A 17,455-nucleotide genomic window follows, 5' to 3' on the forward strand; every position below is an offset into this window, starting at 1 on the left:
ATAACAAAAATAACATTATTATACAATTTCCGGTATTTTAGATGAGCAATCAAAAATTCAAACTGATTGTACCTTCCCTTTCCGGACGAACAACTCGTTTCTGCATTTCCTTTCTTTAATTGAATGGGGTCCAGGAAATTTGAATTACAAAGTTGAAATATAAAGTTGCCTTTCTATTGGGCCTAAGTGTACAAAACGATCCACGTGGCAATCAAATATTGGCCTAACGAGGAAAGAACATTGACAGAGTAAACGACAAAAGTCTGCTGTGTTTACTTAGTTAAGAAGAAGAGATGATTGATTGAAAAAATCCATTTACAGTTAACAACTTCACCTAACAATCTCTAAAAAAATAAACGACAAGACGTTGTCGTTTTAATCTTCTCCGGTCACTGTTACAGTGGTGAACGGTTACGCGCAATTGCCAACTGGGTTGTTGAATAAACCCATTAAACAAAGTCTCAGTTTGAAAAGCTGAATTTTTCAACTGTTTGGTGGAACCAAAAATCTTTGAGATTTTTATAGCCGATACCAACTAATTTGGAATTGAGGTTTAGTTTGTTTGTAGGAGCAGAAAAGGTTGAAGCGTTGGAGGGTTTAAGCAATTGGGGTTGGCGAAAAAAGGATGAATCCGAATTGGGAACTCAGGGATTGTTGTAACCGTGATCAAAAGATCTTTCTTGTTACCATTGGTGTCTTCACCGTCGTCATTCTTGTCGTAAGTCTCTTTTTCTATACACTTCTTTTGGTTTTTACATTGAGTTTAAGTTGTATATACCGTCACTCTAGAAAGAATTTTTTAAACTATTAGGTTACCTAAAGGAAATGTACAGGTAAACTTCCTTAAAATGTGAGATTTATAATCTTGAAAATAAAAAAGTTACCTGCTACAACAAGTAAATGTGACTTGATGGTGTAAAAATTCTTTACATTTTTTGCTTTAGGAGCATGGAATATTGTCCCTTCTTTTTGGATCAAATTTTGCTCTTAATTAGTATATTGAGACCTGAAAGGAAAGAGCTTTAGGCTAACTTTTGGTAGTTATATGTTCCTGGCTTTTGTGACTAACTAGGAGCAATGCACATTTTCAAGATTCAGAGGCGGATTCAGAATTTAAACTTTATGAGTTTAAAATGCCACCGAAGCCACTTACCATTTGAGTTATTGGGTTTGAGATTTGAGATTTATGCATATTTAGTAGATTCCTAAACACATATACAGAGTCTGAGATATAGCTATTGGATTCAGCTGAATCCGTAGTTGGTACAGGATATCCGTCCCTGTCAAGATTACTGGTATTGTTTGATAGAAAAGTGACAAAGAGAATTTATAAAAAAAAAATTAGTCACTCTAGAGCCTAGACTTTGACATTTTTAAGTTGGCTGTGTATAAACAATATCGATATCTTCAAAGCTTCAGAATCATATTCTTGGCCACAAAATGAAGTTCAGGGGTAAAAGGGAATGTCTGAAAATGATTATGAAAATAGGATTCAGTTTGAAAAGAGGAGCATGTTTTTATGTCCTCAGTGTAGTCTATCTTTGTGTCTTTTTGCTTTGGTCCTTACCGGTTGACACCCTATGAAATTACTAATGGAGCGGTGGTTATTAGGAAATGGTTAGTCTAGGACTCTGTTCCCAATTATGGAATTATTGATAGGATTTACTTTTAAGTGAACAGTTTAGCTAGCACCCAAGGGTATAGCCTAGTGGTTAAAGAAGCTGGAATAAAGTCATAGAAGACAAGGACTCGAATCTCAGTAGAGAAGAAAAAAAGCTCTGTGATCTTTTTCCATTTGTTGGAACCTTTGTGGCTAGTGTTACCTGATACGCATACTCGTTGGAGGATGTAGGCATTCAATGAAATAGTCGAGCCCTGTCGAGGTGTACACACATTTTATAAATTAAAATAGAGAGTGAATTTAGCTATTAAAATCAACATAGCCTTCACCCCTATGCCTTCATTTCTCCCCCCTTTCCATTCATTCCACTTCCTCATAATGTATATATAAATATCAGTGTCTGTATTATGTGTGTATGTAAGTATAAACGTTGATATAATGATTCATGAGGTTTTCAAATAGGTAGTTAGTCGTAATCTTCTCTTTTACAACACTGCATGAAGAGATGAAAACTCAAAATGAGGATAACAAAATTGAAAAAATACAGAAATAATATCACTTGATTAGAATTTTGTGTTCTTTCATTAAGTCAGAGTGGCTTTAGGTGGCTATTGCTTCGCAATTCATGAATCTCTTTAGCAAGAATTTTGATTGGCTGACACGATGTGTATCGTCAAAGTTTTCAAAAGGTATCTTATAAGTTATAACTCAAAATTCTAATCCAATAATTTTTGTTAGATGGGAGAACTTGTCCACATGTTGTTTGTTCAAAGTCATATATTACATAAAATAGTTCTACATTTTTTAGGAAAACCAAAGTGCTGAGGTACATCCACGTGTGTAACCAAATATACTTTAGCATCGAGGATCACTTGCTCGGAAATATCCTCATGTAGTTGAGCTTTTGTAATTGTTAAAATTATTTAGCGAAGTAAGTTACTATTCCTACAAATGATTATAAGTTACAACACTGCATTCATCTCCGAAGCGTATGTGTAAATTGCTTCGAGGTGGTATATGCAATTGAGAAGATAACCTTGATATATCTATATGTTCATCAGAGGCGGATGTAGCCTTTTAGCTATAGGTTTATCTAAGTCCAGAATTTTCAACATGGAGTATGGATAAACATGTAAAAAACTAATAAAATCTCAACGAATGTTAGATTTGGACCCATAATTTTATGTATACAATGAATTCAATGCAAGATTGAACCCATTAAATTTAACTACGGGATATGCTTCTGATGATCATCATAACACCTCATCTGTTATGGTGAGTTGTTACTGGTCGTCTTGGGAATAAAATAAGATGTTTGAGCCTTTGAGGTTACTAGCATTAACAAAATGCAATACCATGTCATGTGCAAATGATATACTAGATTTTAGTTTTACTTTGTATACTTTCCATAGAATGTCCACAAATGTTCTCATGCATGCATTTGCTAACATTTTTGTACTTCCTGTCTGTCTTTTATGTAAAAAATTTGCATATTCATTTTGCTTCTTTTTTCCTCCTAACTATGTAAACAGTTATGGAGGACATTTCTCCTGACACCTTTCAAGCTCATTACTGTATTTCTTCATGAAGCAAGCCATGCAATCGCTTGTAAGCTCACATGTGGTCAGGTAATTCTCTCTTGTCATGTATTTAGATGCAATAGATGTATAATTCAAGAGATTAGTTGTACATTTGGTGGATATCGGTCTAATTTATTCTATCATTTTATATGACGGTTTATGCCTTCAACTGCTTCAATTGGTAGCAAAAGTACTTCCTTATTTTTAATATAGATGGAATGCAGTTCTGTACGATTGGGTGAATTTTTCTGCTCTTTGGTTCTAATAAAGAGATTTAAGATGTCAATATTTACAGGAATCCACCCCTGAGACTTTACTTAATTCACATGACATGCATTCACTTCATAAAGCTCAAATCTATGGAGATGAATTTGACTTTTACTCTTTAGCTTCAAGTTTCTTTATTTTGCTCTTTCATTGAGTCTTTGCATGTGTTATTTATGAGATGCAGGAAAATGACTAGACTTCTAGTGTTTAGAAGTCCTTTAGATATTGAGTTGTAGCTTTCTAGAGGTTATGGAGTTCCTGGATTACTTGGGTACCAATCATCAATTTATCAAACTCAAGCATAATCTAATTTGGTATTAATAGGCGTAAAACTCCCACACTTGTTCAAGTTAAAATATAGTGCTAAAATTTAAAAATTGATAAAAATAATACTAAAATGATAAAGTTGCTCACATATGTATTGATGTTATTTAAAACATAATGGCCATGCAACTTGTCAAGAAAAAGTAGTGTCTGATTATTCCATATGGCTAAGTCAGCGAGAATGATGGGGCATGGTTTAGCTATGATTCCATGCTAAATCGTGGCACATGATTTGGTTTCCCTGGTCAATTCAAGTTCAAAACTATCTAGTAAATGCTGAGACCGGTAAATTCGTATTCTAAACGACTCGTTTTATGGTTTACCGTTTGCCATTACATACAGGTGGAAGGAATGCAAGTTCATGCCAATGAAGGGGGAGTGACACAAACACGTGGCGGTGTTTATTGGTTGATCTTGCCTGCTGGATGTAATTACTTTGTTTTCAAAAGTTCCAAAATCTCAAGTGCTTCCTTATTTTGTTTTCCAAAAGATAAAATGAAGTATCCCCTACACAAGTTCTCAGTTGATGATGCGTATTAAGCTATTTTTCTAGATGCTGATTGCTTTGTTAATTTAACCTCTGCCTACCTTTTGTTTTGCTGATTAATTTTGTACTTTCCTGAAGATCTTGGTTCGTCTTTTTGGGGGATGGCTCTCATACTTGCATCGACAAATCTTCTCACTGCAAAGATTGCCGCTGGTTGTTTCATCGCTGCTCTTTTTGTTGTGCTCTTCATTGCCAAAAATGTACGGGGCTAAGTAAAAGAACTTGAATTCAATCTTGTACAATGACTGCAGATAGTTCACTCTTTAAATTAGACTTTTCACAAGATAGGATAATATGTATAATTTCACAAATTTTACGTTGTATATCTTGTCTAAAGTTTAAAAAAGAAAAGGAAGTTCCAGACTCTTACATGCTTTACTTTCTTGAACAGTGGACACTGCGAGGACTTTGCATCGGTTTGTACATCAGATCTTGATTAATGTCAATACTTGATATACATTTGCTTTTATGCTTAGTCATTGATCCCCAGAGACTCAACTTGCCAGGATTTATCATTTTCATTGCTGTAATATGGGTTCTTCAAGAACTAACAAAAGTTCGCATTCTTCGATATGTAATTCTCTTCATAGGTATGAACTTATCCTGTCCTCCACCCTCTCTCTCCATTTTAGTTTTAGTTATTATGTTGCTTATATTCCTTCTGGTGAATTGCAGGTGTTATGAACAGCTTGTTTTCAGTTTATGGTATAGATTATCCATTCTCTAGTATCTAATTTTTCTCTTGTAGCATGATATTATCTGACTTATATATGACATTGCAGATATATATGATGACTTAATATCTAGAAGAGTGCACTCAAGTGATGCTGAGAAGTTTGCTGAACTCTGTCCCTGTCCTTGTAATGGTGTTGGTTGGGGAGTTATCTGGTTAGTATTGGCTTCAATGCGAATCTTAACTAAAGAATGTGAGGAATTTTTGTCGTCATTTGTGAATCACAAATCCTTCTGTTTCTTGGACTATTTTTCAGGGGAATGATATCTTTTATATTTCTTTGTGGAGCGATGTACCTTGGACTTGTCATTCTCTCATGAGGTATTGTCTTCGTTGGTGATCTTAATTATCCCTTTACCCCCTTCTGGTTTTATGACTTTATCAGATTGTTATCTGGTCTTATTTAGTTCCACGTGCTAAGCTTCCAGTTTATTGATACAACACTAACCTTCAAGTTTATAATTAGATACTAATAATTTACCAGGTTCTCAGACAATTGATAATTTTTTGTGTTGATAAATAGTTTTAACAGTTATTACTTTCTCCAGAATCTGGGTAGTTTGCGCGTAATTATACTACTGAATGATTGGGTGGAAAAAAAATAGTGTTGAATGATTGCATTTATAGCTTCATCTTTTTTGGTACACAGTGTTTGGTAGTTTATTTCTGCAATAAGCAACTAATAGGAAATGAATCGATGTGCTGTTACCTCCTCGTTAACCATTCTCAATTTCTCATTTTAATTTTGTGAAGTCATTCTAAAGAGAAAGATTATTGTCAACACGCTTAATCCATCTCTTGAATCCTGAGCTACTGTTTCTATCATATTAACTCCATATAGATTCATCTTAAACCATCCCATGTTCCTAAAAGCTGTTAAAACTTAACTTCTAACATATTTCAGATACCTCAGGATATGTCATTTTTTCCTCCATTCTTCATCGCATTTACCATTTTGGTACTCTCTCATGTCAGTTTGTTGTTGAATGTCAAGGTTGTTATTGAACTCCTTTGTAAGTCTAAATTTAACATGAACCAATGCTTAATCATGTTGACAGTGTTTGCTATGAGCCTTTATATTCTGTTTACATGTCTGTGTATACCAGTAAAATATTTGGAGCACCTTTATCGTAAGAAAAACTCAACTATTTAATACTGGAATGTGTCCAAATCGAGTGAAATGTATATTGAGGATTCATATAGTCGATTCCAACTAGCTTGGGATAGAGACATAGTTTTTGGTAGGAACCTTATTTGCTTAGTTTTTCATTCAGTCTTTGTCTTATTTTCCTCGTTCGACTTCTTCACGATCTGATTCTGATTATGTTCATCTTTTCAGGTTCATTCAGATGAGTTTGAGGGCCTTAAAATCCTGAAGATAGTTGCAGTTATTAATCACACATTCTTTTCCATTCCTTCAATGCTGTTGTATAGCTTTTAGACATCAACCATTAGATTCAGACATTTATTTTTGCCATCACTAAACCAGTGGCCTCATTCTTTCACACCCTTTCTTGGATGTGGTTAACATAGTCATGAGTTGAGGTAATTGAAAATTGATTATTTAGCATTGTAATCAAGTTTAGCATTTGTTGCACGTTTTTAATGCTTGAATATGATACACAGTTAGTGTTTGGAGATAGATTTCATTGAAACTTGAAAAAAGTTTTTGAAATTGTGTTGAAAAATAATTTTTGGAAGTTAGAAATTGTGTTTGGACCAGTGTTATCAAAGGCGAAAAGCGCAAAAAAAGCTCCAAGGTCCGTTGGGGCATTAAGTGCAAAGCGCAAATAAAGCGTGAGTTTTAATGAAAAAAGGCGCAACTAGAGAAAGAGTAAAAATATGTATATGTAGTCTAACACCAATAATTATAAGCATGAATAACAAATATATGGACAAAGAAATTGGAAAAAAATTATGATAAAGTGAAGTATCAATTATTTAGTATCGTCTTTTCAGGATTACACTCATTGGCAGGGACAAATATGGTTTAGAGTCTTGATGCAACACTGTAGTGCCCACAAAGCGAGGCGGAGCGCTCAACATGTTTTGAGTCTCGCTTCAGGGCTTAAGCGCGCCTTTAACAACACTGGTTTGGACATGCATTTTATTTGAAGAAAAGTTGAAGTTTTATGAGTGGAAGAAAAATTCACTCAAAAACTGGCTAGGAACTTAAAAAAATTTGAAGTTTTTTCTCCCAAAATATGATAATATTTCGTAAACAAACAAAATTTTTAAATTTCTTTTTGAAAAAGTGAAACCAAAATTTATGGTCAAACGGGAACGTAACTCCTATGATGTTGTTTAAGTTGGTCAAACTAGGTCATACACACTTTTTAAGCTTGTGTACGCCCTTTGGTAGACACCAAAATTGCTAATTACTCGTGTGCCTACGAGCCACAATCGGCAAAACAAAAAAGAATCATAGGTCACCCCCAAACTTATAAGTTTATATGCATTTTTGGATTAATCGATTTTTATTATTTGTAGTAATTACTAATATTTGGTGTAATCTTGGAAATACCTTTCCCAAAACAAAACACATAATGCCTTGTCTATTCTATTTTTCGTTTTTCGCCCTCCTTGTAGAAGTACTTTTTAGTTTATATTTTTCAGTTAATAGCTTTATAGACATTTTAGACATTAAAACTAGAAAAGGTATTTATAATTTTGGGGAAATTTTGCATAACCTTTTCGGTAAGATTTATTTATGTTTTTTTTTTAATTTTGGATTGCAAAAGAATATTCTGATTTGATTTGAAGAACGATCAATTCTTTAAACTAAAAGATAGATCTGATTTAACTTGTGAACATCTAAATTAATGGTCTGGAAAAGTCACATGCTTGGGGCACTTGAAACCAAATTCCAACCTACAAAAAACAAAATCATTAAACTTGAGAATCTCTATGTGCTATTGAATCTGACCAATGTTTGTTTTACAACTCTAGCTCGAATTTTGTAAACAAGTAAATACTTGGACTAAACTCGATTTTTGAACAATTAAAGACTTGGTTTGAGGTGATACCGACTAAATAAATATTAAAAGTCACGTGAGTATAACGTCTTAATAGGTGAAATTGCTCTTAATTATACTCTGTCTCAAATTAACTGTCATTATTTCTAAAAATAATTATTTCAAATTACTATTTGTCATTTTAGAAGTTCAAGAGTAAATTAATTATTTTTTTCTATTCTACCCTTAATATTAATTGTTCTTGAAGAGTACAAATATTTTAATTATGAGTAAGTATTAAATGAAGAGAAATTATATTTTAAGACATAAGTAAGGATAAAATAGTCAAAAGTCTTTCCTATTTAATATTTTCTTAAGGAAAGTGTAAAAGAGAAACACGAAAGTTAATTTGAGACGGAGGGAGTATACTTGTGTCCTCATAGACGGAACCAAAATTTAAATCTTATGAGTTTGAGTTCAAGATACTATCATAACTTATTTGATTTACAAAGTTATAAATGTATTATTTTGTAATTATTTAGCGAATTTTTTAAACATATATGAAGTTCGAGTGAGAATTATTTTGTTCAATAAACCTACAAATTATACTAGATGCACCAATGTATGCATATAGGCTAATCTAGTAAAATGTTACATATTCACATTAACTCAATAGTTTTTAACAAAACGACATCATAACTCATAAAACTTAGAAGTGTGGATCTACTTTGAATGCCCCATATTTGATTTACTCTATATATATCACCAATATTATATATTCATAATTTTGAGTATAAGTTAGTAAAATATTATTCATGAAACATTTTGTACTAAGATAAAACTTGTCTTCCGAGTTAGTTAATGCCAATAACCAATTTAAGACTATCTGATTTCTTTCTTTCTTTTTCATTTTTCTGGTTCTCACTTCTGCATATTTCACACGATTCCCATTTCTTCCACGTTATTAAAACTGTTAATCTGAATCCCACCTACTCAAATCTTTTGCATAATAAATTAATTAAACGCCATGCGTGACTCTACAATAATAGCGCAATGAAACCTTCAACAGTGCCCCAAACATTATTCTATGGAGGGAGTGAATGGGGATGGGTCGTTAATCAAGTTGATCTGTTGCGTTAAGAATTCAGATTGGGGCCGCATTGGTCGTGAATCCACTGTCGCACGTCTCTATTATCGAAATACTGGAATCGAAATTGATTTGGACCAGCCCTATGCTGAGTTTTGGATGGGCACCCATGAATCCGGCCCATCGTACGTTGTGCAAGGTGAAAAGGTGACATTGAAGGATTGGATTGAAAGGAATCCTCGTGTTCTTGGAGATAATGTTGTTAAGAAATGGGGTACCAACCTTCCCTTTCTCTTCAAGGTTTGCTCTGTTCTTGAAATGTTTATTTTCTTTTTTGGTTCATTTTCGCGGATTTCCATTATATTTGGTTGTTTAGAGTTTAAGTTATATAAGGTCAACTTTACCTGATGTAGATATTCTTTACTGATGCAGGTAATCTGTCTTAAGGCTTACCTGTAGATATTCTTTACACTAACATAGTATATAACTTAAACTCGGGTATATTTTTAATGTTTTAAGTTATATATGCAGCCTTTACCCGTTATAGCAGGTAGCTTGTCTTATTTTCAAGATTACAAATCTCACATTTTAAGGAGGCTTACCTACAGATATCTTTTGGATGACTTAATAGTGTAAAAATTTCTTTACACTAATAGTATATATTACTTAAACGTAGTGGTGTCGGGACCAACTTACAGACACCTTGACTATTTCACTGGATACCTGCTACCTCCACTAATATCAGTTAACGGATAACTCTGCGCATCAAGGCTTAGACAGATGGTAAGAAATCACTTGATGTTTTATCTGGGATTTAAACCCTTATCTTCAAGGTTTGCACTCACTTTGTTGACCACTAGACTACACCCTTAAGCAGCACATATGGTACTTTTCGTGACTGCATTGTTGGAACTAGCTTGCACATATCTTGACTACTTACTCCCACTAATACAATTACCTGGTAACTCTATCTCTCGATGCTTATGACAGATAGGAAGAAACTACCTAGTGTTTTCTGCCTGGGACTTGAACCCTTGTATTCAAGGTCCGCATCTACTTTGTTTACCACTAGTCCACACCCTTGGGCAGGGGCGGACCTACATATGAGGTAGAGGGGTAACCGGAACTCGTTAGTCTCGGCAAAAATAGTGTATACATAGAGGCAGGCAGTGGCGAAGCTAGAAATTTTCCCAAGGGTATTCAAATTTAAAAGAAGTAAAAAATAATTACCGATAAAGGGTGTTCAATATGTGTTATATAACTCTAAAACGTAATATTTTATCTATATAAATAATGCAATTTTTCGACGAAGGGTGGTCAATGTGACCATGTGGCTTCGCCACTGCATAGAGGACCCTTTTAACAATATACTGGTGCCCCAAAAAACACAAAAGGCTGGATGGTAGCTTTGGTAGAGTGTATGGCTGAACTTTCACTACGTGCTTGGGGACTTAGGATCAAAACTTGGTAGCTAAAATTATTAACATTTTTGCTTCACTTTATTCGAGAGGTTGGAGGTTTGGAGACAAGCCCTTGAGTCTAAGGGTTTCATAATACTTGAAGTGCAAGTTCAGCGCCGAGTCGAGGGAAGTGGGCATGGATGTGAGGCTTGGATCACAAGTCATCCACAAGAGAGGTAGTTTCAAGTACCTTGGGTCGGTTATCCAGGGGGACAGCAAGATTGACGAGGACGTCGAACATCGTATATGGGTGGGGTGAATGAAATGAAGGCTAGCATCCGGAGTCCTGTGTGACAAGAAAGTGCCACTGATACTCAAAGGTAAGTTTTATAAAGCGGTGGTTAGACCGGTCATGTTGTATGGAAAAGTATTGGTCGGTTAAGAACTCTCATATCTAGAAGATAAAAGTAGCAGAAATAAGAATGTTAAGGTGGATGTGCGGACACACTAGGATGGATAACATTAGGAATGAAGATATTCGGGATAAGGTGGACGTGGCTCCTGTGGATGGCAAGATGCGGGAAGCGAGACTCAGATGGTTCGGGCACGTGCGGAGGAGAAGTCCTGACGCTCCGGTGAGGAGGTGTGAGCAGTTGGCTTTGGGGGATACGAGAAGAGGTAGAGGGCGGTCTAAGAAGTATTGGGGAGAGGTGATCAGGTAGAACATGGCATGACTGTAGATTTCCGAGGACATGACCCTTGATAGAAAGGTGTGGAGGTCGAGAATTAGGGTTGTAGGCTAGGAGGTAGTCGAGTTTTTTTCTACTTCGAACCGGGGGTGAGGCTAGTTTGATAGGGTAGATCCTAGTCGGCTAGTGGTTAATGTTGTGTTCACACTATCTTTCCGTTTTTCATAGCACCGGGCTTTAATTACTGGTTATTGTTATTGCATGTCATATATTTTTTGGTTCTTATGATACTGTTATTATTTTTATAGTTTTTGTTGACGGTACTGATATATTGTCTCTTCTCGTCTTTTCCGTCTTCTTGAGCCGAGGGTCTATCGGAAACATCCTCTCTGCCCCATCGGGGTAGGGATAAGGTCTGCGTACACACTATCTTCCCCATACCCCACTTGTGTGATTTTACTGGGTCGTTGTTGTTGTTGTTTGCTTCACTCATTGATTCCTACCATAATTTATAAGTACTTAATAGTCAACTGGTTTACTTTTTTTATTATTAATTACTTTTTTGACTTCAATTATGATTTAGTACTACTTGATAATACAACATCAACAACAACAAAAAACCCAATCCCTCCCTTAAAATAGAAAGCCTCAAAGTGTAGCTCCTCTCTCAACAAGTAGAAAAATACAAACTATGTCCCGTCAACAATCACTTTCGACGAAGCAGCAACATATGTCGACTTTGACAATGGTAACTGAGAGTTTGTACTTTGATGATAAGCTATCATAATCGCTAAGTTTTTAAAGAGTTACACGCTGAACTTTATCACTACTAATTGGCATATGTAAAAGACATTAGTGCCCCCGTCGCGCTCAAATCCTGGGTTCGCCTCTGCCCTTGGGTAGTACATAGGATATTTTGTTGATGGGTTCGTGGTGCCACTGAAACCCAACCTCTATTTTATCATGCTTAATTTTTGGATGAGATGGTTCATACAATTCAATATAAATCAAGGAATACTAGATTGCTCTGTTAGCAAATCTATAAAGTTGTGATTTTTATCAGCTCTCTAGTAGCAGTATACTAATGCATAATAACTACTAGTGCGACACCAAATATGGTCTTTGATATTGACATGGTCCGCTTCTCAGAAAATCCAGATTAGGGGACAATTCAGATTAATTTCATCAGTTTTAGATGTCTTTATACTTGTGTTTCTGTATGGTTAAGTAGATTTCTTAACATTTCTTGCTTTTTAGGTATTATCTGTTGCCAAAGCTTTGTCGATACAGGCCCATCCAGACAAGGTGTTGGCCACTTCTCTACATAAAGAGCAGCCGTTTGTTTACAAGGATGACAATCACAAACCCGAGATGGCTTTCGCACTGACAGAATTTGAGGCTTTATGTGGGTTTGTCAGTCTTGAGGTACATTCTTGTAGTTTTTGTTCGTTTAGTTAATAATAAGCTTATTATTATTCTTTCTTACTCCCAACCGATCCATTCCCCAGTGATGATAGATAATAAGATCATTTGGTTGCTGAAATTTACACATAACCTCTCATTGTGGAATCTAATATTTTGCCAGGCCTCTTCATTGGCAAAGTCATGAGTTTGAAGCTCACATTGGTGTATTCTAAGCTGATTGTAAACCTGTCCTATTAAAAAATTTATCATGAATTGTTTGAGCTTAGATATTTGTTTCATTTGTACTATTTGAACACTCCCTTTAAGAAATAATAAAAATAAATTTGAGCTTATTGTTCCTTCCCCAACAACCAGATGTTAAAACTTTAAAACTTAAGGGAGAAAAAATATAGAATGGAAAATGAGTTCCAAATAACTTTTCTCATCCCTCCTTTCTCTAGGTGAAATGAAAGGCTGCTAACTAGGTGTTCCGGCTGGCGTACATGTTAAGAAACTAGCATACTTTGCTTTCTTTTTCAGTGCTCAAAAGTTTTGGAATTTATGTTAGACTGCAGATATAAACAGCTACATAGAAGACAAGTTTATTCTGGTTGACAAGCTTCTTGTATTGAGTGATCTGGAAATGGGGTAGGGTTGATAGAGCGGGATCCAAGAACCAAGATAGTCAGTGGGGCAGTTGTATACCTTATTCATGTGGTTGATTTTCTTGAGAAGCAAAGTTATTGTGCTCCTTGACTTGAGTTGATGGAATGGATTTAACTTGCATGACTATTTTCCAGAAAAAAAAATTGATTTTGATGATAAGTATATTGAATTTTTTCCAGGAGCTCAAGGTGGCTGTTAAAACTACGCCCGAGATTGTCGAAGTGATTGGTAATGCAAAAGCAGAGCAAATCTTAAACTTGAATGAGGATGATGGGGAGGAGGAAGTTAGATTAGTGCTACAATCAGCATTTACTGACATAATGTCAGTGCGCAAGGATGTGATTGCGGAAGTGTTAGCCAAGCTGATCAGTCGCCTAAACATTGAAGATCAGGTAATCCAAATTGATCCATGATCAAGTGAAAGTATAACTATTTTTGTTTTACTTGGGCATTAATTGGAGGTCTCCTTTTTGTGCTTCTGCATGGTAGTAAACTCGTTCATGTGGACAGTAATTCTCTTGAGTTTTTGGGAAGGTTTGATCTTTGTTGTCTTAGTTTATGTGCTTTTGTCCTAATCCTATCTCCTAACACAAAGACATGCTTGCGTGCCTCTACTAACTTACATGTGTCGTTCTTACATGGTGGTGGTTTGCACTGGCAGAAAATGTAAGGCCGATTTGTGAAAATGTGAGGGTTGAGAGTATCAGAATGTTTTATTGATTTGATCATGGGATTTCTGTATTTTATAGATACAGCTGATCTATCTTACCCTTGTTCATTCCCAGATTAAAACGGAAATAAGAAAAGTGACTTGTTCTCTTCCACATTAACTGTGTATGGATCAGCTGAAACGTAACTGTTATAACCTCCATCAAGTTGCATTTGTTGTGCAATTCCTACCAAGGAGCTGATCTGTTTGGATTTGTTGCCATCTCAGTTGCTATATGCGTCACTGCAAATTTGATGATTCAGTTTTCCTTTATTTCCTATATGGTTGAACCTTGGATGCGTCAAAACCTTTTTCGTTGCCACGAAAGTGACACTTGACTTTATCTGCATCAAATTCTGTCATTCTGGAAACTACGGGTTACATTTTGGATTTGAGTTGCTAGTACTTCTGTTGATGCATATGTTATTCTTATGTAAATTATGTGGTGGAATTGAACTGCCTATGGTCTCGTGAAATATATTAGATGTAACTCTTGCTGCTTAAGTTCATCTTGCTCATTGTCTCTTATTTATATGGATTTGCATTTATCTTCCGTGTTGTAGGCCAGGCACCTAACGGACAAAGAACAACTGATTTTAAGACTTGAGAAGCAATATCCAGCTGATGTTGGTGTCTTAGCTGCATACTTGTTAAATTATGTGAAACTCAACCCTGGTGAAGCTTTATATTTAGGCTCAAATGAACCTCATGCATATTTATATGGTGAGTCTGTTGAATGCATGGCAAATTCAGACAACGTGATACGTGCCGGTCTGACTCCAAAGCACCGAGATGTTAAAATTCTCTGTTCAATGCTCACTTACAGACAGGTATTGCAGACTGAACCCTTGAATAAAGCAGCGACCTTATTATGTGCTTCTTAGGAGTTTGACCAACTATAGGTTAGGCAAGAGTTGAATTGTTTTAAGCTCAATATAGTGGCTGGATTTGGTTGAGATATTCATTCATTATGAATCCCATCAAAGAATTGATTCAACAATAATGAGATGATTGGTGGTGCTGAAGGTGTATATCGTTTAAGAGCCCAGATTTCACAGGGAAATGTTCTACTTGGGCGCTTAGGTCGCCCATTTGTTCATTATGAGGAGATTTTATTGGGTTATCGCCAATTTATTCTCTAAAATGCAATACATGGCATTGGATATCCGTTTACCAATGAATCTGAATCTGTCTTTTTCTTTTTGGGCAGGGCTTTCCCGAAATTCTGAAGGGTACTGTAGTTAATCCATACACAATGAGATACCTCCCTCCTTTTGATGAATTCGAGGTTGATCGTTGCATTCTTCCTCAACAATCAACTACTGTATTTCCATCCATTCCTGGTCCTTCCATTTTTTTGGTCATGGGAGGAGAGGGGACGATGACCACATCATCGGACAAGGTAGTTACTGAAGGCGATGTTTTATTTGCATCTGCAAATACCAAGATTACTGTTGCAACCTTGTCTGGTTTGCATCTATATAGAGCAGGAGTTAGCAGCAGGTTGTTTTGAGTAATGGTTAGTGACATATCCTATGGCATAAATAGTGTATTGATTTCTCTCTTATTGCTAATTTTTCTGCACCACTTTGTAATAGGATCGTGTACATTACACGGCCTTGTAGATGTAGATCAAAACACCCTTGGTACGGGTGGACAATTAGCTAGAGCAGCGTGTGCTGTCGTAAAACTGATCGCAAAAGAAGGGAGATCGGTCAAATTAAAGTTACCTTTTGGAGAGGTCTCTATACAAGTAAACTTTCAATAGGACGGTAAAGAACTTGTTATCAATCAGAAAATGTATACTGTTAGTGGGGATATTAGTGAAAGGATATTACTAGGTAAGGTATTTTACTGGTTTCCAAACTAATTCTGGCAGTTATTGTTTTCATTATGATTTTGTTTCATACACTGTAAGAAATTATGAAACATTGCCGGAGTTTGTAATGAAAAATTAACTCAACTATATCTGGATTTTATAGAAAATATAAATGCGAAAATGCTAAATTTAGTTCTGGAAAAGCAGTCGGCTGCCCATTTATTAGCTTAAATTGCATAATATTCATGTGGCACTGCTTGAAAAGAAACAAAAAATCCATAAAGGCTAACAAATCCATGCGACACTAATTAATCAGCATGCATCATGCATGTAACTAGCGGTGACACCGATAAAAAAAATAGTTATCCACTCATGTTATACACTAAATAATTGGTTGGATAATTAACTTTTTAAAAATTAATCAAATATAGATAAGATCCATTGATCCATAATATCCATTTAAAAATGGATAATCAATGGATAACCAATGAGTTTAGCTTTTATATTTGCAAAGATTCAAATTTAGGGTTCTTCAAGTTTGAGAGACTGAGTATTTTCCCAAAAGTGATCAAATTCAAAAAGCAATAGATAATATGGATATCCACCTTATCTGTTGGTTAACCGTATGAAATATGGGGTGGGTCGGATAATTTATCCGTTTTTGCATTACCCATTTTAACCCGCTCATATCCAACCTGACCCGCCCGTTTGTCACCCACGTCAGATTACAAATTCTCTTGATTTAAAATAATTATAACCACTAGCCAAATATTCAAAATATATATATATATATATATATATATATATATATATATATATATATATATATATATATATTTGCTTCATTGGGCTGATGTCTCGTGATTATCATTTATATTGATATGTACTAGTTGTGTTAGCAGTGGCGGAGCCAAAATTTTCGTTAAGGGGTGTCAAAATATATAAAAGTAAACATATCAGGAAATTAAGGAGAGTCAATACATAGTATATATACATATAATTTATTTTTTTACCTAGCTACACAGTGTATTTTTCAAGCGAATGGATGTTATTTGACACCCCTTCCTATAAGGTGGCTCTGCCACTGTTTGTTAGCGTAGCTCTGCATGTCTGGGATTGCACGTATTGTCGGTCCCATACTCGTATAAAGGAAGAGGAGCGATAAGTTGACAGTCAATATAAAACATGTCAATTCATGATAAATTCTCATAATACAGATATTGTTGGAAAGTGCCCACCTAGGCACTTGTTATGTTGACACCCGAATGTGATGAAGGGGTTCCACCACATCGCCGCCTGGGTGTGAGAAAGCATGAGCAAGGGTTCCCACATCATGGATGGCTATGGGTATGGGTAAAAAAGTTAGTTTTGCCATGCTAGCGTCCGAATATGGTGAAAAATATGAAAGGTTTCCCACATCATGTACGAGTGTGGGTAAAGAAGCTAGTTCTGTCACATAGTACCCGGATGTGGTGCAAAATAAAAAAGAGTTTTCGCATCATGGACAATGAGGATTAAAAGCTAGTACAATAGATGCGGATTCAGGTAGGTACTGGAATATAGGCACTTTGTGAGGAAAGTCGACAAAATAGTGGATATCTTAAAAAGAAGGAGAGCTTATATTATATGCCTTCAAGAAACTAATGGACAGGGCA

The 17,455-nt window shown here is 35.5% G+C and overlaps 2 protein-coding genes across 2 annotated transcripts; both read left to right on the top strand.

Annotated features, from left to right (window-relative positions):
* Positions 1-305: 305 nt before the first annotated feature.
* On the top strand, positions 306-6,714 carry LOC104091427 (uncharacterized). The gene is made up of 10 exons (XM_009596759.4): positions 306-718; positions 3,154-3,249; positions 4,135-4,219; positions 4,418-4,539; positions 4,731-4,755; positions 4,846-4,929; positions 5,015-5,044; positions 5,122-5,227; positions 5,329-5,393; positions 6,412-6,714. The coding sequence occupies exons 1-9, from the start codon at positions 626-628 to the stop codon at positions 5,390-5,392; spliced, it is 705 nt and encodes a 234-aa protein (XP_009595054.1). The 5' UTR covers positions 306-625; the 3' UTR covers position 5,393; positions 6,412-6,714.
* Positions 6,715-8,973: 2,259 nt separating this feature from the next.
* On the top strand, positions 8,974-15,947 carry LOC104091434 (mannose-6-phosphate isomerase 2-like). The gene is made up of 5 exons (XM_009596771.4): positions 8,974-9,413; positions 12,460-12,627; positions 13,452-13,664; positions 14,545-14,811; positions 15,192-15,947. The coding sequence occupies exons 1-5, from the start codon at positions 9,114-9,116 to the stop codon at positions 15,492-15,494; spliced, it is 1,251 nt and encodes a 416-aa protein (XP_009595066.1). The 5' UTR covers positions 8,974-9,113; the 3' UTR covers positions 15,495-15,947.
* The last annotated feature ends 1,508 nt before the right edge of the window (positions 15,948-17,455 follow it).

The sequence above is a fragment of the Nicotiana tomentosiformis genome, chromosome 9 (assembly GCF_000390325.3).
Source record: "Nicotiana tomentosiformis chromosome 9, ASM39032v3, whole genome shotgun sequence".
NCBI classification, from domain to species: Eukaryota; Viridiplantae; Streptophyta; class Magnoliopsida; order Solanales; family Solanaceae; genus Nicotiana; species Nicotiana tomentosiformis.

Coding starts and splice junctions, on each gene's coding strand:
- LOC104091434 (XM_009596771.4), top strand. CDS start 9,114: ATGGAGGGAGTGAATGGGGATGGGTCGTTAATCAAGTTGATCTGTTGC. Junction 12,628..13,451: donor GTGGGTTTGTCAGTCTTGAG/GTACATTCTTGT, acceptor AATTTTTTCCAG/GAGCTCAAGGTGGCTGTTAA. Junction 13,665..14,544: donor GCCTAAACATTGAAGATCAG/GTAATCCAAATT, acceptor TCCGTGTTGTAG/GCCAGGCACCTAACGGACAA.
- LOC104091427 (XM_009596759.4), top strand. CDS start 626: ATGAATCCGAATTGGGAACTCAGGGATTGTTGTAACCGTGATCAAAAG. Junction 4,540..4,730: donor TGCTCTTCATTGCCAAAAAT/GTACGGGGCTAA, acceptor TTTCTTGAACAG/TGGACACTGCGAGGACTTTG. Junction 4,756..4,845: donor ACTGCGAGGACTTTGCATCG/GTTTGTACATCA, acceptor TCAACTTGCCAG/GATTTATCATTTTCATTGCT.